This window comes from Cydia splendana, chromosome 13 (assembly GCF_910591565.1).
Source record: "Cydia splendana chromosome 13, ilCydSple1.2, whole genome shotgun sequence".
Classification (NCBI taxonomy): domain Eukaryota; kingdom Metazoa; phylum Arthropoda; class Insecta; order Lepidoptera; family Tortricidae; genus Cydia; species Cydia splendana.
The window spans coordinates 4,294,075-4,317,482 of NC_085972.1; the positions used below are offsets into that span (position 1 = coordinate 4,294,075).

Here is a 23,408-nt window from a genome sequence, read left to right on the forward strand (position 1 = left end):
ATCCATACTGATCACTATTACAAACACTATTAACAAGTTACAGTGAACAAAACTGATTTAGTTATTAATCACACATACGAAACTTGACCGAAAATTCGAAAATGGGGCGAACGCGCGCCAGACCGTTTCGTTCCGACGCTCAAGGTAGCACTGAGGCATAGCGGTTTCGGCCCTGCACACGATTTTCCCGCTGTTCCTTTCCTTCTGTTAGTTCCCTGCGCAAACCTGCGGAGAACTTTCCACGTGGTTTGATTTATTTATTTACATTGCATTTCACGCCATCTTGCGGGTGGTTGATGTAACTAGTCAGCTTTTGTTAACAGCGCCATCTAGCCTGCCTTTTGCAAGTATAGTTTGGTACTCTCATTCACACTGCAGTAGTTAAAGTATAAAACTATAGATGGCGCTGAAAATAGCTGGACAAGCTTTTTGTATAATTAATTAATGTATTTTATATAAATTAAAGGGTATTAATTATAATTTAATAATAAGCTCTAAGTAAAACGATTTATTATACAATAAAATGTAATCATTATTTGTTATTTGACAGTTCATAAAATAAAAGCGGGAAATTTTATTTACACTGGCAATACTGCCGGTTCTTTCAAATTTTCTGGAAAGGTGTCCACGAAGATTGTCACGCTTTCCTTTTATTTTAATTTGTTACCTTTTCACAAGGAAACAATTAATTTTATTTATATTTTTGTATTAAGTAGCCCTAAAGCTTAAGTAGAAACTACAAAAATGAGTACGATATTGGAGAAAATTGCGGCTATAGAGTCCGAGGTTGGTAACAGAGGTTATGAGTTAAATTTGCGTATTTCTGCAATTATTGTGAATTAACCGTTCCAACTTCAGCCTTTATTCGACTATTTGGAGTTAAAAATCTAGTGACAAACCGTGAAATAATATAAACTAGTGTGAAAAACTAAACTCTGTGATGTATTTCAGATGGCTCGTACGCAAAAAAATAAAGCAACAGCGTTGCATTTGGGGTTACTCAAGGCCAGGCTCGCTAAATTGAGACGTGAACTGATCACCCCCAAGGGTGGCGGCGGCGCTACCGGTGAAGGTAAGGCTTTGTTGTCAATATTTACTGGTCCTCTCAAAGAAGCAAAGCAGCTGGCTTATAGGCTTCCTAAAGCATAAGGCATTTATAGTATTCATATAAATAATCCTACGAACGAAATCACTTACTTCAGCTCTGATTAAGAATATAGATAACAATAATAGTTGATCATATCTATAAAATCATACTTAGGAAGTAGGAAAACAGATAGATGTGGTCATATTTAAAGTTTTAAGAATAGGTGGGCATCAAATTCTGATGTTCGTGAGAAAAAACTTGCCTATGTTCAAACATGTCGATGTCATGGGCAAACAAATCAGATGGACGGGAAGACTGCAAACAGTGCCGCGTTACATGGCACTTTCATGTAAGAATCCGCGAGTAATGGGCCCAACTTATTACGAATGTCTACCCGCCGAATTAAGAACTGTATCTGACGAAGCATTTGAACGTCAACTGAGGAACTTTTTATTGAATAACCCGTTATATTCAGTGGACGAATACATGGAATTAAAATTGAAGTAACTGTTGACATTATACTTAGCTTATGTAAAATTGATTTTATTTGACATTCGTTCTGAACTTATTACCTATGATTACCGCTCTTAGTTTTAGTATGACGATCATTATGAGATATTAGACATGTATTCTGTTATTTATTGAGTTTTTTTATTTTTCAATTTGACGATAGTTCTCAAATTACATTTTAAATTATGAAATTTTGTTTTCATAATTTGTAATTTGATTATTAATGAATAATAATTACGTTTGCATGCTAAATTATTGACGATCATAATGTAAATTCATATAGATTAGCGTAAGAATAATTTATACTGTAATTTATCATTATGAAATAAATAAACTAAACTAAACTACTAAACTTGATCATGCTATCATTTTTCTGAGCATTTTTTTATCCTTTGTTACAATAAAATAAACCCCTAAAATAACCGAAGAAAATGTTAGTGTTACACTTTTATACAGGGAAGAAAGAATAAACGCGCCATGCTCGTTTACAACTTTATGGGGTTCCAAATATCAGGGCTATTTGGAAACCGGTACTTTTCACAAAATTTGTATCATGTGTTGAATTTTTACAAGATGTCCACGTTACACTTGAATAAATACAAATGGAAATTCATTAACAAACAATTTTTACAAATTAAAATCTTGGTTATTATTATTCAGTATCTGTTTCCTTTATATTTCACGTATTAATAATATATATTGTGTAATATTATAATACATAATTGATAAGGAAAGGGACAGGTTTATATACCACCTACTGTGAATTATATAGTTTTTGTCTCTGTTGGTGACCAATAAAGAATATTTAATTTATTGCTATATTTCCCAAATTCCAGGTTTCGACGTCGCTAAAACAGGTGACGCGCGTATCGGTTTCGTGGGCTTCCCATCAGTGGGCAAGTCAACATTGCTGTCCAACCTTGCCGGAGTGTATTCTGAGGTGGCAGCATACGAGTTCACTACGCTCACTACTGTGCCCGGCTGTATTAAATACAAGGGGGCTAAGATACAGGTACAATACAGCCAGAATCAAAGTATAAATCTACTCATAAAGTTGATGGGTTTCCGCATTGAGAAACCGCATATCTGACTGTGCCAGACAGTCTGCCAACAGGGAGAGATGGCGGGACCTTGTGCGAAGAGCTGTGTCCGCCTCTACTACCGATGTGATACGACAGAGAAGAAGAGAAATGGATGGCTTGTTCTTTTTGGATATATATTTTTGGCTGAGTACTCTTAAGTCGTGGAGGTTTTTGCATGGCCCTTTGTATTGTCCCGCGTTTTTCAAATTTCACAAATGTCAAATTAAAGACAAAAAATAATACCTAATTCGAAAGAGAATTATTTTTTGTCTTTAATAATAAGAGAAAGAAAGAAGACAAGAAAGACATTTACCAATAACCTCATTTACTTTCCAGCTTCTCGATCTCCCCGGTATCATCGAAGGCGCGAAGGACGGAAAAGGTCGTGGTCGCCAGGTCATCGCGGTCGCCCGCACCTGCAGTCTAGTGTTCATAGTGCTGGACGTACTGAAGCCGTTGCAGCACAAGAAACTGCTGGAACACGAGCTGGAGGGCTTCGGGCTGCGGCTCAACAAGCAGCCGCCGAATATATACTTTAGGAAGAAAGATAAAGGAGGGATCAATTTGAATACTACGGTAAGTTTTTTCTGAAGATCTTTAGCTATGAGCTGTGGCGACATCTTTTCTGTCCTTTTGTGAAGTCAACAATAAGTATATATTTGGTATTTAATTAAATATTTAAATATAGTATGACATCCTTTGAATGGTTACAGTTTATTGTACAGGCTTTTAAAGTGCTGGTTACTCACATGCAACACTCTTGCATTTGCAACCGAACGTAGCCTACGGTGTTCGCTTACCATCAGCCAGGTTATGAGCTTGTTTGGGACTCACATGATATAAATAAAAACATAATGCCAGTATTTATATAGTGTATTTTTAACGAATCTGAAACTATTCCTAAACAAATCTATGAGGATAAACGAGCGAAGTTTTTGCAATCGTTTAAAAAAAACATGTTAGATATGCCAAATCCAAAAAACATACCTCAGACTACAGATGTAGTGCATAATTGTTTTCCATCGTATTTTCTCGGAAACGTTCGTATTTGTCATGCTACTTCAGTCAACCTCAGCAGTACTTTTTGTACCGAGACTTGACTGAAATAGCAAGACACGTTCGTACGTTTCCGTGAAAAAACGATGACTTTCAGTTCCTAACAGTTGGAACTATTTATAAACTCTGGGTTTTTAACCACATTACACTATTGTTACAGTGCCCACAATCCGAGCTCGACATAGAAGCAGTAAAAACCATACTCTCCGAGTACAAGATCCACAATGCTGACATAACACTCCGCTACGATGCAACCAGCGACGATTTCATTGATGCCATCGAGGGCAATAGGATATATGTGCCCTGCATCTATCTGCTTAACAAGATCGGTCAGTATATCATCATTATAATATAGAAAGAATACTAGTGGCTTTGTGAGCTGTAGAGCTCGATATAGAAGCAGTATAAATCATCCTCTCCGAGTACAAGATCCACAATGCGGACATAACGCTCCGTTACGATGCAACCAGCGACGATTTCATTAACGTCATCGAAGGCAGTAGGATATACTGTGCCTTGCATCTATCTGCTTTACAAGATCGGTCAGTATTATCTAGGTGCACGACTGGTGGTGCCGTCATTTTGATTTTCTATGTTAATTCTTATGAAGTAAAATTTGTTCCAACGGCTGCCGCTAGCATTAATGGCGACACTATAAGATTACGTGTGTTTCTGACAATCAGCGCCACTTCTCCCTCCACCTAATTAATTAATACTTTCTTCATATTTTTCTTTGTGCTTGAATTACCTGCTACCTGATTACCGGAGAGTGGTAATTTAGAAAGGTGAAGTTCTTTTTAGGGTTCATACCCTTGTAGAAACACTTTCTTGTTTGTCCGTCCGTCCACCCTTTATCTCGGGAACGCGTGGAGTTATCGAGTTGAAATTATAAGCATAATACTCAGGTTTACAGTCCCTAGAAGCTGTGAAAAAATCAAACTTCTAAATTAACGTAAAAAAAAGTGTACTATTGGATTAACCAAAACGCTGCGGTTATCGTAACCGTGGCTCAAACGTACGAAACTCATTCGCACCAGCCGAAATCCGAACCTCGACCTCTGGTTTGTGAGTTAAACGCGTTATCTTACCTTTTTCTCACTCTTTCTAGATCAAATCAGCATAGAAGAGTTGGACGTGATCTACAAAATCCCTCACTGCGTGCCGATCTCGGCCCACCACAGGTGGAACTTCGACGACTTACTTGAGAAGATGTGGGAGTACCTCAAACTCATCAGGTTAGCCTTCAACCCCTCAATGCCAGTAGTAACTATAGTGACAAATCAACATAGGTTGGACGTGACCTACAAAATCCCCCACTGCGTGCCCATCTCGACACATCACAGGTGGAACTTCGACGACTTACTTGAGAAGATGTGGGAGTACCTCAAACTCATCAGGTTAGCCTTCAACCCCTCAATGCCACTAGTAACTATAGTGACAAATCAACATAGGTTGGACGTGACCTACAAAATCCCCCACTGCGTGCCCATCTCGACACATCACAGGTGGAACTTCGACGACTTACTTGAGAAGATGTGGGAGTACTTCAAACTCATCAGGTTAGCCTTCAATCCCTCAATGCCACTAGTAACTATAGTGACAAATCAACATAGGTTAAAGTGACCTACAAAATCCCCCACTGCGTGTCCATCTCGGCCCACCACAGGTGGAACTTCGACGACTTACTCGAGAAGATGTGGGAGTACCTCAAACTCATCAGGTTAGCCTTCAACCCCTCAATGCCACTAGTAACTATAGTGACAAATCAACATAGGTTGGACGTGACCTACAAAATCCCCCACTGCGTGCCCATCTCGACACATCACAGGTGGAACTTCGACGACTTACTTGAGAAGATGTGGGAGTACTTCAAACTCATCAGGTTAGCCTTCAATCCCTCAATGCCACTAGTAACTATAGTGACAAATCAACATAGGTTGGACGTGACCTACAAAATCCCCCACTGCGTGTCCATCTCGACACATCACAGGTGGAACTTCGACGACTTACTTGAAAAGATGTGGGAGTACCTCAAACTCATCAGGTTAGCCTTCAACCCCTCAATGCCACTAGTAACTATAGTGACAAATCAACATAGGTTGGACGTGACCTACAAAATCCCCCACTGCGTGCCCATCTCGGCACATCACAGGTGGAACTTCGACGACTTACTTGAGAAGATGTGGGAGTACTTCAAACTCATCAGGTTAGCCTTCAATCCCTCAATGCCAGTAGTAACTATAGTGACAAATCAACATAGGTTGGACGTGACCTACAAAATCCCCCACTGCGTGTCCATCTCGACACATCACAGGTGGAACTTCGACGACTTACTTGAAAAGATGTGGGAGTACCTCAAACTCATCAGGTTAGCCTTCAATCCCTCAATGCCAGTAGTAACTATAGTGACAAATCAACATAGGTTGGACGTGACCTACAAAATCCCCCACTGCGTGCCCATCTCGACACATCACAGGTGGAACTTCGACGACTTACTTGAGAAGATGTGGGAGTACCTCAAACTCATCAGGTTAGCCTTCAATCCCTCAATGCCAGTAGTAACTATAGTGACAAATCAACATAGGTTGGACGTGACCTACAAAATCCCCCACTGCGTGCCCATCTCGACACATCACAGGTGGAACTTCGACGACTTACTTGAGAAGATGTGGGAGTACCTCAAACTCATCAGGTTAGCCTTCAATCCCTCAATGCCAGTAGTAACTATAGTGACAAATCAACATAGGCTGGACGTGACCTGCAAAATCCCCCACTGCGTGCCCATCTCGGCCCACCACAGGTGGGACTTCGACGACTTACTTGAGAAGATGTGGGAGTACCTCAAACTCATCAGGTTAGCCTTCAATCCCTCAATGCCAGTAGTAACTATAGTGACAAATCAACATAGGTTGGACGTGACCTGCAAAATCCCCCACTGCGTGCCCATCTCGGCACATCACAGGTGGAAGCTTCACGACTTACTTGAGAAGATGTGGGAGTACCTCAAACTCATCAGGTTAGGCTAGATTAGATTTTAAAATATTTTTCCCTGGTTGGCCCAGTAAAAGTAAGTACTAGTAAAGTGTTATTTTTATTTTTAATTGAAGGGAAAAATTGAGTCGCTTAACTTCAAACTCGGGTAAATCCATCTGTCAGATAGGGGTCATCCATTAATTACGTCACACGTTTAGGGGGAGGGAGGGGTCAAGAAAATGTGACATGTTGTGACCTGGGGGAGGGGGGAGTCACAAACATTTTGACGTCACTTTAACTTCATCAGTAACCGAAAATTAATTTTTAATACAGTTGCTCAAAAAGTGCTACTTTACGTAGCTGTTTAGCGTGCGGAAAGTTGGTTATCTCGAACTAGTGCTTTTTACTTTTCCAATTTTTTTTAATTTATACTTGTTCCAATTCACGACTACTTATTGATGAGTGTTAATATTCGTTTCCTTTAAACGTCGTAATCAGCATAAAAACCTACTGTTAATGTAAGAATGTGAAAAATATACATATTTCATATTTTAATACTTACCTCTTCATCATTATAACACGTTTATTTTTTAATATTGAATATTGAAAATTCCGTTCTTAATAAGTTGTCTGAATGGAACGGAATAGCTGCCAAACGCCCATAGATATAATATACTTAAAGACGACGTCTAAGCGAGCTGTCACTGTTACCACTTTTGTTTAGTGTACGATTAACAATGTTTTACTTATTTTTTCGCAACTGTATTAAAAAACGTCGTTCGATACACGTGCGGAAATGTCATTCTTCACTCGTCCCGAGTCTTGCCACTCGCCTGCGGCTCGTGGCAAAATATCTCGGTACTCGTGAAGTAATGACATACCTTCCGCACTAGCATCGAAATGTACTATTATATTTTTTTATTCGCTGTACAGTTAAATAATGAGTTTTTGGAAGTAATTTTCGTTCCTAATTGGTTTTGTGTTATAAAATTACTAATATTTCTTTTACCAAAAATATTTTTTAATTAAAAAAGAATAATGCCGAGTTACTATTACCGATTTCGTTGAAAACAAAATTGCCTAAAATGTGACGTCACACCAGGTGGGGAGGGATTTGCAAAATGTGACCAAGTGTGACAAGGAGGGAGGGGTAAAAAAACCTAGAAATTCGTGTGACGTAATTAATGGATGATCCCTTATGCGATTTTGGTATTAAGAAAAGCTAATAGGGTAGACGTTCTGATGAGAGGGTTGAATGGCTTTACCAGAGTTTGAAGTGAAGCGACACAATTGGTCTTCCCAATAGACAAAGAGGTAACACGATTGAAAAGGTTAGAAATCACCGGTCTAGTTGGTACTAGGCCTATGATGCTGACAATTTATTGGTTGAAATCCTGGTTCCTATGGGAATGTCCTTGTGTGATCATTGATATTTGTTTTTTAATAGTGTGTTTTTTCTACGTTAACTCATATTTATAAAAAAAAATTGTAGGAGCTGTATATTTAACTCCCTAGGATTGAAAAAACCTGTATCTTCACTCAACAACACAGGACATGTAGGGCTTTATTGTTGTTTTTATAGGACTTGATGTATAATATGTAGTGCAGGGACGCCCGGCCGGAAACAGGCGAGCTGTCGATCGCTTGTTGCGTTCACTCAGCCCACAGACAAGACGTCCTCCAGACTGAGCATAGTAACTCTACCCCCGCTGCCACAAATCTTCTTAGTCGGATACTCTTGTCAGAGCAGTCGTGGTCATTGAGGTCGTTGTACGGCCACAAATACGGTAGTTTTACTCCATTTTCGAGTCGAAAGTGTCTTTGTGTGACGTCCGTGTCTTTGAACGGACCAATCACGGCACGGGACCTCGCTCACCTCGTCCCCCGCACCCCCGTATTTTTGGCAGCACCGGTTTCATGAAATAATTGCTCTAAACTCCGTCTAGAGGATTCCTAGTCTATGATACAGCCCAATCCCCTGAAGTTGGAGCTGCAGGTTACGGTCCCGGCGGCATTCCCACACTGTTCTCCTCAAATCTTCTCGTTTTCCTGCAGAATTTCCTGCAGATACTTATCAGGGATGTTGCGGATGCAGATTTTTTGACATCCGATATTTAATCCGGATATTTAAAGGCTCACATCCGCGGATGCGGATCCGGATGTCAAGATTAGGTACTTAAAAAACGTCAAATATTACATATTTAGTAACGTTTAGTATTTGAGCAAGAATATAGGTGCGTTATATTTAATAAACAGTAACCTGGCCGACTTTTCTGGATCTAGACGATTTTGTTATTGACGAAATTACCTAGCAGTTACGCCGCCGCTAAGACGTTCCTGTACCGACTTGTTCGACATCCGCATACGCTCCGCATCGATTTTTTGCGGATGCGGATGCAGATGCGGATGTTGCAACAATGCGGAAGTTCCGCGGATGCGGATGCGAATATTCGCATCATCCCTGATACTTATTATTATTTATCCACCAGGATATACACCAAGCCCAAAGGCCAGCTGCCAGATTACAATTCGCCCGTGGTCCTGCACGCCGACAGAACGTCCGTCGAGGACTTCTGCAACAAGCTGCATAGGTCCATTGTGAAGGAATTTAAATAGTAAGTTTTATAATAAACATTATTATACAAATTAAAACTAAACTAAACCATCTTATGGGATCTAAATTATAGCTACAAATATCTCCTATTCCGCTGGCAATTGGTAGTGTGCCCACAAGACTGGCCGCGTTTCCTCGCTGGATGGCAATGCCAATGCCATGCCAGCCATGTGGTCACCAGTGGAACGGATTAGGAGATATTTTTGTTTGATGATTATTATTTAATATTCTACCTATTAAAGAGGTACTAAGGGCGGATTTAGACTAGCGTTTTATACGAGTGTACGCGTACTCGCGTGTAAGCTCGTGTAGACCAAATGTAGGGAAAAGTAGTGCGCTTTACTTTTCCAAGCAAGCGCATAAAAACCAAATGTAGGGAAATGTAACGCGCGTGTAAACTCGTAATGCCGAAACGACCGTATACGCGCAGAAAAATACGCTAGTCTGAAACCGCCTTAACCTCACTTATTTACCTTTATCATAAAAGATGTTATTAAAATGGTAAACATTCTTTATCATACCACAAAGAAAACAAATTTAAAACAGATTTACAATGTAACAGGCGGTGTTAAAAATTAGAATAGATTTTTGACTTCAAATCCGGGATCTAATAAATTTGTATAATGTGGCTTTCCGTATGATATATTAGGGTCCTTATAGCTTCGTCCTTTTTATCTGAAATTCCAACAGAAATTCTGATAGAAAGGTCCTTATTGCACATGAAACATAAGGAGTAAGGTCCCTTTTCTAATGGAAAGCCACAAGTTTGAAACTAATAATAACTTATTCTATTCCAGCGCCCTCGTATGGGGTTCATCAGTGAAGCATCAGCCGCAGAAGGTCGGCATTGAGCACATCCTTGCGGACGAAGATGTTGTACAAATCGTCAAGAAAGTATAGACAGTACCATCAACCCACTTACATTGTATGCGGACCCGCATGCGGCTGCGGCGTGCGAACGGACCATCGTTGTATGGGTGGATCAACTTTTTTGTGTTGTTAGTAAAGATGCACCGGGTAATCGGTTACTATCCGGTATCCGGCCTATCCGACCGTTATTTTATCATCCGGCCGGATACCGGATAGTGACCTACTATCCGGCCGGATACCGGATAGTAACTTTGCTTGATTTCGGAGTAAACAAATTGGACTTAAGAAACAGTCACGGTCATAATCGTACTCGTATTATTTTAATACAATTTAATCATTCCACTCACTTGCACGCGCACTCATTTCGAACCTAGAAATGAGTCCGCGCGAACATTCACTACGAAACAGGTCACAACCTGCACAATGCGCACCTGAAAAACCGAAAAGTTGATATAGTTCCTCCGGCCGAATATTCGGCGGCCGGATATCGAATATTCGGCCGATGGTAAGGCCGAACATCCGGTATCCAGCCAAACAACTATCCGTTGCATCTCTAGTTGTTAGGCAGCCATTCCACTGAGGCGGAAGCGAGCGGAGATGAGAGGAATCAAATTTAAACTCTCGTGAGTCATACTAATTGAGTAATTAAATTACGCGAGTTAATTTTATGGCTTAAGACAGGGGTCTCCAAACCCCGGCCTGCGGGACAAATCCGGCCCGCGACGCGTTCCTATCCGGCCCGCGGGGTTCAGCATTCATTGAGAGTGGAACTGTTCCTAACAGCAGCAACCAGACACCTTCCCCCGGCGCAAAAACCGACGGTGGCCCGCGCAAAAGTTTCTGAGGCGCAATATGGCGCAAAAAAGTTTGGAGACCCCTGGCTTAAGATGCAGGGTCCAGGGAAACGTAACCCTAGTGCAGCGGTCGGCAACCTTTTAGCAGCCAAGGGCCACATAGTAGTTAACGAAGTTGACGCGGGCCGCACTTTGTTAACATTTTGGACGCCAATGACCGATATATTGGCACCGCAGGTCCAACGCCAAAGACGGATTAATCGGTCACAGACCACAGAGCAACATAGACCTAAGTGCATATGCATAAAGTTCAATTTCGGTTTTGACACTTCGGTGACGTGGCGTCCGAGTGACAGCTTTTGTGTTTGACACGGCGTCGAAAAGGTTAATATTTATGACTTTATCAGACATTGTCGTTTGTCAATATTACATACAGAATAGCCAGGGAGGCTCGCGGGCCGCAAATGACAGGTTCACGGGCCGCAGGTTGCCGACCGCTGCCCTAGTGAAACAAAAAGTTGATTCACTCATAACGTGCATAGCGCTGCCTCACTCACACTCCGGAGCGGCGTGCAACCGCATCAGTGTGATAACCGCGTAACTGACTTTTAATAAACTTCATTGCAAGATATTAAGGGCCAGTTGCACCAGCCCCAGTTAACAGACTGATCAACGTCTCGCAGCAGAGATCTATAAAACTTCCAATAAAATTTAGCGAACGCTTTAACGATGGCAGACGTTTTGGTGCAACCGACCCTAAGCGCCACTTGCACCAATCCACTAACTCTGAGTTAACCGGTTAAACCGTTAACCCAGTGTCAAATTGTACTGGTAACCATGGTAACTCCAGGTTTAACCGGTCAACCCCGGGTCCCCGGGTAAGTGGGATGGTGCAAGTGGCCCTAAGTCAGTTAAGTATAAGTGTAAAGTATCGTTCACGTAGTTAACTGATCAAAAGTAGACCGTATTGCAACCAAATAGAGTATACTATTGGTCGGTTAAATTTGTTTTCAAAGGACAGAGTTATATTTTTGTGAGACCGGAACGAAACGCAAGGATGGGATATTGAGTGTCTAAAATATATTGTTGAACCTAAAAAATATAAAAAAAAATTCAAAATATGACAGCTAAAGAAGATGGCGCCATAGATTCATTTTGTAATAATTGTATTGTCAAATATTATAATTATTAAAATGACAATATGAGTAGGTACCCCAATTTGTCTTACATAAGCGAACAACTCGCGAACGCGACACGGCGCGGCGCGGCGGGCCCAAGGCGTTCGCGTTCGCAACGAGCTCGCCTACGTAGGACACTTCTATAGGTATTAAAGGATTGATTCGCCCCGCGCCGCATCGCTTCGCTTCGCGTTCGCGTGTTGTTCGCCTACGTAGTACGCTGCGTTACTGATCTGTCATTTTAGCACAGTCGAGTTTACAAAATATATATTTACAAACCAATATTCCAAAAATATATTTACACGCCTCTAAGACATTGACAATAAGGTCGTGTCAATATATTTTTGGAATGTTGGCTTGTGAAGATTTTTGTGAACTCGCCTGTACAATGTTTATACAAATTATTTAAGGTATAAAAAAGAGTAGGGGGTTGTGCACAAATCACGCGAGGTGTTTTCGGCTACTTTTTGATTCAGCTAGTTAAAATTTAGTAAAATAAACTCGCTATTTTGAAGTGCGGAGTGTAGATTTATGTTTAACGAAACTGAGAAAAAGTATCTACTCATGTGGTAGGTATTTTTCCTTAGGTTCGTTCACTGTAGAAAAACACAGGTGAGGTCTCCTTATACCCCCCCTCCCCCAACGTGATCTGTCGTGATTTTTTGTGACCCCCCCTTCCCCCCCCCCCTATCGAACCTCGCGTGATTTGTGCACTAGCCCTAGGTACCTATAATAATGATATCATAATAAATATATGTTGGAGACACTCAAAATGAATTGTTATTGTTTGACTATGAAATTCTATGTAGCGATAGCGATGTTTGTATTGATTTTTGGACTATCTAAAACGGCGCATTTACTAATGCAATAATTACTTTCGTTCTTCTATAAGTTTTCTGCCAATAATAAGTATCCAATAAGCGAAAATATATATTTTACGCCCCCGAGAATGGCTAAAGAGTACAATACGTATTTATTATTATGTAATACCATCTCACTCTAGCAGAGAAGACGTCTCGCTTTCACAGGAACGTGATTACTAAAGTAAGGACGCTAAGCAAAGAATTTTGTACATTGACCCGCCATTTCCTATCTCTATCGCACGTGTATAATTATATTTCTGTCCCGCTCGCGCAGTGGCATTGACCGCGGCATCATAGGCTTATAGCGTCCTTCTTTTAGTTACTAGTTCTAAAAGTACTTACAACTTCCTATAAGAGTTTTTTTTTGTACCTTGTGTTTATTATTTATATTATAACAATTATAATTGTATCTTTAGTCATTCTTATCACTAACTATAACGTATGCACAACAAACTTTAATTTTACTATTTTGATTTACATTTACTAAATCCATTTTACTATGTAGCACGCTAGCTAAGCAACTAAAAAATAAATCACTTTTGGTTTTTTATGGCGCTTAGTTTATATTTAAGGAAATTTAGTGATTCTCTAAACTACCTACTTATTGGCAGTACAACGATTATAGCCTTTGAAAATAACTTAGAAAGCTAGAAAAACAAAGGTTACCTATTAAATTTAAAACATTTATTTTTATTATAAACTATCGTAAGTTGGTCAATATAGACGGTCAAGCAAATCTTGTCAGTAGAATAAGGCGGCAAATTTGAAAAATGTAGGCGCGAAGGGATATCGTCCCATAGAAAATTTGAATTTCGCGCCTTTTTTTACTGTCAAGATTTGCTTGACCAGCTATAATAATTAAGCTTATACGTAAGGTTGTTTAGATTAGCGCGCTGCATACTAAAATTAATAACAATGTGGGATGTTATACATATATCTACAGAATGCTCAGTAAAGTGTAAATAAAAAATATGTTTTTCCTTATTTCACACATTTGACCCCTTCACTAGATTTTGCCCGCGACTTTGTTGGCGTGAAATTATGATTTGATGATGATATCTTGAATAGCATTACAATTACTTCGGACAGAAGTTTTAACATAAAATTTCCTACAAATTTAGTTATGTTTATTTTACTCTACGATCAATAGGCCCTAGATTTTTGGCGCGAGGCGTAAATGTGTCATTTATGCTTCCGATGTAGCCCACAAGATGGCAGAACCTACTATGCACAAAGAAACGTACCGACGAGAACGGTAGATGGTAGTGGTAGCACTTGCTTTGGCAATGTACATGTGCACATATGTTTCCGATTCAGGCCACAAGATAGCAGACCCTCCAACACGCACGGGAGTATTATATTCTTTGACGCACGGTCTCTTGTGTGCAATTTATAGCTTACTGAATATTTAGCAATAACAAAACGTAACGTCAATAGTGCACGTGTCATATCCATGTGTCAAATGTCAATGTCAAAATTGAATTTTACAACGTTTGTTTTGTTTTCGTTTTGCTCAAAGTTAAAATAATTCATAATTTAAGTAATCCAGTAGAAATTTAGGTGCTATCATTGATTTCTAATATAAAACTAGTTACTCACAGAATATAAGCGAATAGAGATGACTGCATTCGAAAATTTATCTCCTTCACAGGTAATTTTGAACTCCAGTTTAAAAATTATCGATGGGTATATTTTCATAAAATGATAGCAATTAACTTAGTTTAAATAACGTACCTATTTAACTTAAACAGTCTGAGCACTTAAGTAATGTGTTAAATTATTTATCGGAAATCGGAACATTACTATTTATTGTACATCGAGTTACAATGCCAGTGAAAATTGAGTAGAACGAGTTAAAGAGCCGGCAGAGAAACAGCGGATGAATTCTAATTTTTAACAGAGGGCTCTGGTACCATCACGCTCCGTGATTGTTGCGTCATTTAGGGTCCTAGCTAAATTGGTTGTCAATACTTACCTTTAGAATTTCCAATTCAGCAAGAACACGAAATGGCGTCACAATGCCGTGTGGTGACTGTTACTGTACAATAACTGAATTGCCAAACTTATTGTCATTTCTTCTTCCTCGGTACCTCATTGCTGAGGATCGCGACCATGTATGCTCCGTCTCCACAGTGTGCAATCATAGACCATATGGGTCACGCACTGCATGTTGCCGCCAACCACCCTCTTCACAACATCAGACCAACTCGTGGGTGGGTTTTCCTCGCGCTCGCTTGTCCTCTATTTGGCCCAAGATAATCTGCCTTTCTATCTAGGTCATGCTTTTTAGACCGCATGATATGACCAAAGAACCTGATTGTGCGTTCTTGACATATTGTACAGAGCGGTGTGGTGATTTTCAGCTCTAGGATGGACTTATTGGTTCTCATAGCCGTCCAGGGTATGCATAGGAGTCTTGTTTTATTCATTTACAATGTCTTTATTAAATATGAAATATGTTTATAGAAAGTCCGAGCATCACTCCACCGCGATGTCCGAGGGCTATGCACAGAGGCCTTACATCTACTTGGCATGGATATGACAAAGCCCGCCATGGAGATAGTAGCAGAGCTAGTTTACAAGAAACTGAAAATATATGGAACGGATTTGGAAGCCTTTGCAAAGTACATATATTTTAATGAGATTTTGATTGTTTATCCAGCTATTTTAAAAATCGTAAAGGAAGAGTTGTAATTTTTAGCAGGATATGTACGTATGCAGCAAAAGCACTGGTAGTGTGTGGCTTTCTAATAGTTCAACCTATAGTTCATTTTTTTTAAGCATTAGAAAAAGACTACGCGATCTTGACGTGTCATTTAATTGAAAAACGCTTTTTTAAAATCAGTAACTATTACTTATGAAAGCAAAAGAATGTAAATGATTGTATATGATTCATAATTGTTACATATTTGCCGTGACTTATTTTTCAAAAGTGTTTTTCAATAAAAAGACACTTCAAGATTATTTACCTTTTTTCTAATGCTTAAAAGAACAAACTATAGAGAATGTGATTTGAACTCTGTTTGAAATGCTTAAAATGGAAGGAGGTTGGAATTGTTTCATGCCTGGTCTCATATCTATCCCAATAATTTGGATTTTAATTTAAATGTCAAGGTCACTAATTTAGGAACAATTTTTGATATGAAATATACAAATATACATATCACCCTAGTTCACAATCATACTAGTATATCTACTGACAACACAAGCCTTATTGAACTTATTAGACTAGGTTGATTTGTATGAAATTGTCGTATATTTATTTATTTTTATATGACTGGAGATCATAGATGTACTTACCGATATTAAAATTTCAGACACGCCAAACGGAATACAGTTAATTCTGAGGATGTGAAGCTTCTGGTTAGGAGAAATCCTTCACTGGTATGTATTTCTTAAACCTGTGTGTTTTCACTAGTTTTTTTATCCAGACAGTTGCACTTCACGTCTCACTGGACCATAGTCCAGAGAAAAGTAAGTAATAAAGACTATCAATACAATATATGTAAGGAATTCCTTTTTTCTTAACCTCTAATGGTGTCTGACTGCTGGGCATAGGCCTTTCTCCCCCTGGTTCTAACGACTCCCGCTGTTGTTTCAAAATTGTTTTTGTTACTGTTACGTTTTTGTTCAGAATGTCGTTTAACTTCGATTGTATGGCGGCGGCTATAAGACTGTATTATTAGGTATTTAAAAAAGAGTAAACAAAATCTACCCTCAAATGGCTTCTGAAGCCAGTATTGGTGCCGTCAACTGGGGTGAATAGGTATGGCTGGGGTGAATAGGGACAGAACTTACAATGTGATTTACCAGGCAATTTCTTAACTACCCACACAAAATGTATCATTCGATTGAAAATAATAGTAGATTTTGTATGAAACAATTTGCGTGGGTATAGTTTTATATTTAAAAAAAAATCACATACCGCAGAAAAGTAATAAATAATTAGAAATAACATATTGAAAGGCGTAAATAATTATAACTGACATATTGAAAGGCACTTCAAAGAATATATCTACCTTGGAACCAAGTTGGAACGTTAAAAAATGTAAAATTTTGAAATAAGTGCTTCATTCTCTGGATTATTTTTGACCGGTATTGTTACTATTTGTCTTGGCACCGACTTCAAACATATCAGTTAGTAACGCATATACTTAAAAACGGATTATATTTTATTTTATCCTTTTTGAAGTCGGTTTTCTTTTTTTTTGTAAAAGTTTTTTTTGCAATCATAGAATCAAACCAAACTCTGACCTATAACTGTCACAACCTCGTATCTATCCTTCAACGGCGCTCGTAATTTCAACTGTGTTCCAATCGACTAAAGATCAATTTAGCAAATGAGCGTTTGAGTGATACATGAATCTGTGAAAGGTTTTAACCGCATTAATGTAACTGACGTTCAAATATATTTTATTTATGGCTTTCATTCCGTCAGGTGGATTGGTAACGAGTTATTTTAACGCCAATTTTAATGTAAATGCCATCTGAATGGTTGAACAAGCCTAATGAATACGATTGTGTGATTTGTGCATACATTTTGTATGACAGTGACAGGATATTTCTAACATTAGTTTGAAAGCGTTTTGCTGTTGATGTGTATGGTTGACATGCTTTGACGAATGTATTTTAGGTTTTGTTTGTTTTTAGAATTTAATTATTTCATGTTCATTCCACATTAAGTAGGTATAAGGGGATTCAAAAAAAATGGTTTACCATTTACTTTTTTTCGAAAAACCATCATCTTTTGGGTTATTTAGACTCAGAAGTACTATTGCATGAGACAAAGAAAAAAAGTGTCCAAAATTTTTCATACAAATTTTGGGTGTCAGTTTTATAACGGTCCATACAAAATGTATGTGAAAATGCGTTACAAAACTGTCTTTTTTTTGGTGATTCTGAGTCGAAATAACCCAAAAGTTGATGGATTTTCGAAACAAAGTAAATGGTACACTTTTAAGTGAAAATACCCATAAATATCAACAGTTTTTAAATATTTGGTATTGGTAGGTATTTGGTGTGGGTTACGGTCAGCCAAGAAAGTGGTCTACCACTTTTCGACTCTATCAATCAGATGATAGAGTCGAAAAGTGGTAAACCACTTTCTTGGCTGACTGTACACCTAATTAGTAGGTACCTAGTAGTTGCCTACTTATAAAGAAAAAAATACAAATTTAAATATACCGCATGCGTATATTTAATACTTAACATGTATTTAAAAGCCGGCATTTTTAATTAAATCACATTTGTTACAGAAAACACATCTAAACAAAATACAACCATCGAATCCTCTACTCAAAGAAAAACGTCGAAAAACCATAGCAACCCCTAAACTCACTACACCATCATCTAAGCCTAAAGAGTCCGGACCTATAGAAGATAAAAATGATAAAACAGAGAACACAGATACAAACGAACGGAGAGAGAGTGAGATAAAAGATGTGGGTTCGAATTCGAATGATAATTCGATAGAGAAAAGGATGGCAAGTGAAGTGGAACAGATGTCGGTGGATGATGTTGTTGATCTTACTTTTGATTGAAATACACATACCTACAGTTCTAAAGTATGTTTTGTTTTTTTTGCACTAGCTAAAGCGAAGGTCTCTGTTTTAGCACATAATAAGATAAGATAAGATGAAATTGATTTCATTGAAAAATATCCATAAATTAAAACAATCATAATAAATAATAGTACTACCGTACAGAAAAGAAAGGACACTTCCACTGAAATATGAAACCTATGGAAGTGAAACGTCAACGAATAATGCGTGCCACTGTGACGTCATCTTAGAACTAAACATGGCGGTTTTAGTGCTGCCCAGAAGATTTTTACTGTTACTAGGTTTTATCGATACATCGATAACTTTTTAACGTTCTCGGCTCATTTTATTTAAAATACTAAGTATGTATTATTTGTGGAGTTTATGTTTTAGTAGGAAGTAAGTAAATAAATAAAAATTCTTTATTAGTATATTGTTATGTGAAAAGATACTTTGATTGAGTAAGATGTGTGGAGTCTAGGACAATTTCGTGCTTCAAATTTGACAGGTAAACGAGATGACGCTGTACTACGCAATACATATTGCGATTTTTGCGGTAACTCTGATTTTCAAAAGTTGACGTTTGACAACTTAGTGACCGCAAAACACATGGCGCAGTACAGCGCCATCTGTTTTGGATGTCAGAATAAGTGTACGTGTTTTTCTTGGACTTTACCTCTCCATTACAATCAATTTTGTTGTGTTGCTAACCCTAAAGTCTGTAACACACTACCGCACTGCACCTCGACCTTGGTGCGCTGTATCTATAAGTGAGAGCGATACAAAATTCAAGCTTATTAAGCGACGGGTGAAAAAAAAAACAAAACACCTTCAGAACATTTTTTTTATTACAAAAATAAGGAATGACTTCCGCTCTTCAACTTCTTCAACATTTATTCAGCAAATAGGCCACAAGGGCATTTTTATACGTCCACATTGAATTTACATACAAGCAAAAATAATAACAATACATTAACCATTTTATAAATTACAACTATATGTAAGTATATGGTCTCTTAATGTCGAATTATATAAAAAAAATATAATAATGATATAAAAAAGCCCGCAGGGCAGCTTGTGGAGTAACGACCCCACGGCCCCGAGTTACCCTAGTGCTCCCGAGAGTCGGTCAGGATCTCCATCTCCAGACACTTTCTTTTTATGTTAATTTCTTGGTAACCTATAAAAAATGATTTAATTATTAAATTAAGATAATTTAGTTGGTTTGAAGCGGGGTAGCATGATAAAATAAGAAAATATAAATAGGCAATCATAATATATCGATATCAAAGTCGATAAATAAAGTACAACCCTAGCTGAAATGTTTACATTATTTAAGCGTAAAAATATAGTTAAATAAATCCAATCACTTCATGATCTATAACTGCACAGAAGAACCTTGCTATTTATAATGTGAAACATCCTTACATTTCCCAGGAACATTAACAATAACCAATATTTTTCATGTAAATGATAGCGTACCTGTGTAAGGTTAAAGATGGCTGATTTGGTGGTTTTCTTATGCCGCACCCTAATACACTATACACTGGCATATTCGCGACGTAATTATTCACATTTGGCTTCAATTATTTTCAATCACAAGCAAAATATTGAAAGATAATTAATAATTTTAATTTTCACCACGACTTTTTGACAGGACAAGTACCGGCTGAACTGACAGACAATGACATTTGGGTGACTAAACATGGCGGATTTTCGGCCGCATTAGGTATTTACGTATTTTCATGGAACACTTTATGTACGTACTGAAATACTGTCATCTTTTTTTGCTATGGGTTACAGTGCTGAGTAAAAACGAGACAGATATATATTTATGTGTGTGCCGTCAAAATGGGTGCTATTTCTATAAGCAATTGTACGTATAGAACAATATGTCTTGTCCCTATTATATAGGTCCATGGACACTTCCTACAAAACCGAAGTTTGACAGCGATTCAGGGACGAATCATGATATCCCTTTCTAATGTATGGCACTATCCTTATCGGCTATTTAGGGTTGACACTGAAATTCAAGTCTAATATTATCTTATCTGTAGTCGTACACGCAAAAGGACGTCAAGTGGTGCCAACCCTAATAATTGCTCGGAGCAATGCTGAGCCGAACGGAGCCGAGTTTGCCCGAAGTCAGGAGTGTCTCCCCACTGGTTTTATGCGTTCGTATGTCTGTCCGGCTGTTGTCCTCTACGGGTCGCAATTCTCAGTTCCTTTTGGCGTTACAGTAGATAGTCGGTTAAAAAATGGGCGACATCTCACAGATAATAAATCGGCACGGTAGAAAAGAAAGTATTAATTTATGACCCATTTCGTACCTTGGCACACTGAGAATCAATATGAAAGTCGCTAGAGACCTCATACCTCCGCCTAGAGACCTCAATGTCACTGTGATAGGGTATTAAATAGGTTATAAATTAAAACTTGCGGCTGTACCTACCTATATGTTATTGTATTGATATCTGAACGAATATGGAAGCAAAAATACGTACACAGATATGCATTAAAATGAGAAGCAAGCGCGGTCCTGTCCGCGGGCCAAAAAACTCGTTATAACGAAACACAATTACTGGCGCACAAGGAAAACTGTGGAGTCGCAACGTAATAATAAAATATGTCAATTTTTACACTATCTTAGTGATAAATAACTATAAGAGAGATTGCTAGATAAAGGAATAGGTGTTAAAGACGCGTTAAGTACTTACTTAGTGTAAAATATTTCAGGTTAACTGGAAGAGATCCCTCTTAGGGATAAGTTCGCCTTAATGTTTTGTCTGACGTAACCATTAGTCCTTTCTTTTCGTACAATTAAGTGTTTACTTACTTACTTATTTCAGCCGCTGACAAATAAAGTTAATTGCACATAACGCTATTGTTTGACAAGCAAGTCATTATAAAATGTATGACGATGTACGGCGCCTTAAGTTTAGGAATTTGATTTCTGAACTGAACCATTTGGTACCTTGTCCCAGTGAGAATCAATATGGAAGCCGCTAAGTACCTCATATTATTGTCACTGTGACAAATTACCAAATGGTACAGAAATCAAATTTCCTGGCCATACTTCAGGTATCAAATTTGCTGTACTTAACATGTGTATAGTCGTTCGTTTTGTAGCTGGCCTCGAAAGGCTAATCCTTTGTCTATTGTTAAGTAAAACCGCACGTGCGTGCACCTGAAAAAAAAAGTGCCATGGTGGTCAAAAGGTTAAAAAATGAATACAAAGAATATGATAGAGCCGCTCCATCGCTCCCATAATCCCAGTAGTTAATTACTTCTATAAACGACAGTTAGAGGATAATGAGATTTTTGCAATTCAACAGTCCACATTACAGGGCGCTGTTTGTTACCCCCCACCCCTCCGCTGACCGCAGGGGGGAGTTATTAGGCAGCTCTGTTAATGAATTCCCTGTTAGCGTGTTTCGCTGTGGCTATTCGTAGTATTTGTATTGTTTTCGTGTGAAATGATAGACCGACTTTCACTAACTTGCTAGGTTTTTTAAAATGCTCAAAATGCCGACTGCACGTCAACTGCAACGTCGGAGTGCAGTTCCCATACAAGTTGCAGTCCGTATGTAGCGGCCCTAAAAATGACATACATCGGCATATAGAACTTACTGAGTAAACAAAAGCAGGTAATAGTACATTACGATAGAAATGCGAAAAGTAGGAAATACGCAACGAGTGGCGATAAATTTAAACACGACCGAAGGGACTGTTTTAAATCGACACGAGTTGCGAATTACCTTTTCGCACGTCTATTGTACAACGTTTTACAGTACAGTGAACTGTAACGATATGGGTGTAGCCAACTTATTCAAAATCCATTAGTTCTTAATTCGCTGACATAAGAGCTATTATAGCTCTTATGTCCTATAATAGGACATGTTTTTGAGATGATTTGTGCACCCATATTTTTACAGTTGACTGTACATATGGCCCTTTAAATTTTTAACAGGCACATATTTAATTGTAAACTAGCACCATATGTACTGTAAAGTAACAAACATTAGCAATATCGGCGTAGAACTTACTCAGTAAACAAAAGCAGGTAAAATCTTTTTCGTGAATGCTCCAAATTAGTATAACATTCAAGTCCAAGTAGTAATTAGCGGTTAGATAAGTGCATAAGGCTAGAAACCCACGCTCTCGATATGCTCCTTGCATTATTCATACTGCATCTGCATACGACTGCATCAAACTTGCGGGAAAAACTAGTGCAAGTGCGCTAATGAGTTGTGACATGGATGTTTAGTTTTTACTCAACTTCGGTTAAAAGACAGGGTTATGATGCTATTTATGATGTAATTGGCCGAGCGTTAGCAAAATTTCAGCTTGGGCAAAAATGCTTTCGTATATGTCCGGATGTTCTCCTCTACAGGTCACATTTCGCAGCCGATTCTTGTAAAATTTTGTGAGCAGGTTCGATGATTAGTTTTTAGGGTTTCGTACCCCAAGGGTAAAAACGGGACCCTCTATTACTAAGACTGCGCTGTCCGTCTGTCCGGTCGTCTGTCTGTCAGCAGGCTGTATCTCATAAACCGTGATAGCTAGACAGTTGAAATTTTCACAGATGATGTAATTTCTTTTGCCGCTATAACAACAAATATGTAGGTACTAAAAACAACATAAAATAAATATTTAAGTGGGGCTCCCGTACAACAAACGTATTTTTAGGGTTCCGTACCCAAAGGATAAAACGGGACCCTATTACTAAGACTTCGCTGTCCGTCCGTCCGTCCGTCCGTCCGTCCGTCTGTCACCAGGCTGTATCTCACGAACCGTGATAGCTAGACAGTTGAAATTTTCACAGATGATGTATTTCTGTT

General features: G+C 38.6%; 2 protein-coding genes across 2 annotated transcripts; both read left to right on the top strand.

The window, feature by feature from the left end:
- The first annotated feature begins 604 nt into the window (after positions 1–604).
- LOC134795966 (GTP-binding protein 128up) lies at positions 605–10,465 on the top strand. The gene is made up of 8 exons (XM_063767858.1): positions 605–786; positions 952–1,072; positions 2,434–2,609; positions 3,016–3,255; positions 3,896–4,064; positions 4,844–4,970; positions 9,198–9,323; positions 10,120–10,465. Exons 1-8 carry the CDS (start codon positions 745–747, stop codon positions 10,220–10,222), a joined length of 1,104 nt encoding a protein of 367 aa, XP_063623928.1. The 5' UTR covers positions 605–744; the 3' UTR covers positions 10,223–10,465.
- A 4,058-nt stretch (positions 10,466–14,523) lies between these two features.
- On the top strand, positions 14,524–18,592 carry LOC134796544 (centromere protein S-like). The gene is made up of 4 exons (XM_063768727.1): positions 14,524–14,678; positions 15,494–15,651; positions 16,345–16,411; positions 18,283–18,592. The coding sequence occupies exons 1-4, from the start codon at positions 14,646–14,648 to the stop codon at positions 18,565–18,567; spliced, it is 543 nt and encodes a 180-aa protein (XP_063624797.1). The 5' UTR covers positions 14,524–14,645; the 3' UTR covers positions 18,568–18,592.
- Positions 18,593–23,408: the final 4,816 nt, after the last annotated feature.

Excerpts from the sequence above, each read along its gene's own strand:
- LOC134795966 (XM_063767858.1), top strand. The coding sequence starts at position 745 with ATGAGTACGATATTGGAGAAAATTGCGGCTATAGAGTCCGAG. Across the intron at positions 2,610-3,015 it reads ACAAGGGGGCTAAGATACAG|CTTCTCGATCTCCCCGGTAT; the intron begins GTACAATACAGC and ends TTTACTTTCCAG. Across the intron at positions 4,065-4,843 it reads CTATCTGCTTAACAAGATCG|ATCAAATCAGCATAGAAGAG; the intron begins GTCAGTATATCA and ends CACTCTTTCTAG.
- LOC134796544 (XM_063768727.1), top strand. The coding sequence starts at position 14,646 with ATGACTGCATTCGAAAATTTATCTCCTTCACAG. Across the intron at positions 14,679-15,493 it reads AAAATTTATCTCCTTCACAG|AAAGTCCGAGCATCACTCCA; the intron begins GTAATTTTGAAC and ends ATATGTTTATAG. Across the intron at positions 15,652-16,344 it reads GATTTGGAAGCCTTTGCAAA|ACACGCCAAACGGAATACAG; the intron begins GTACATATATTT and ends TTAAAATTTCAG.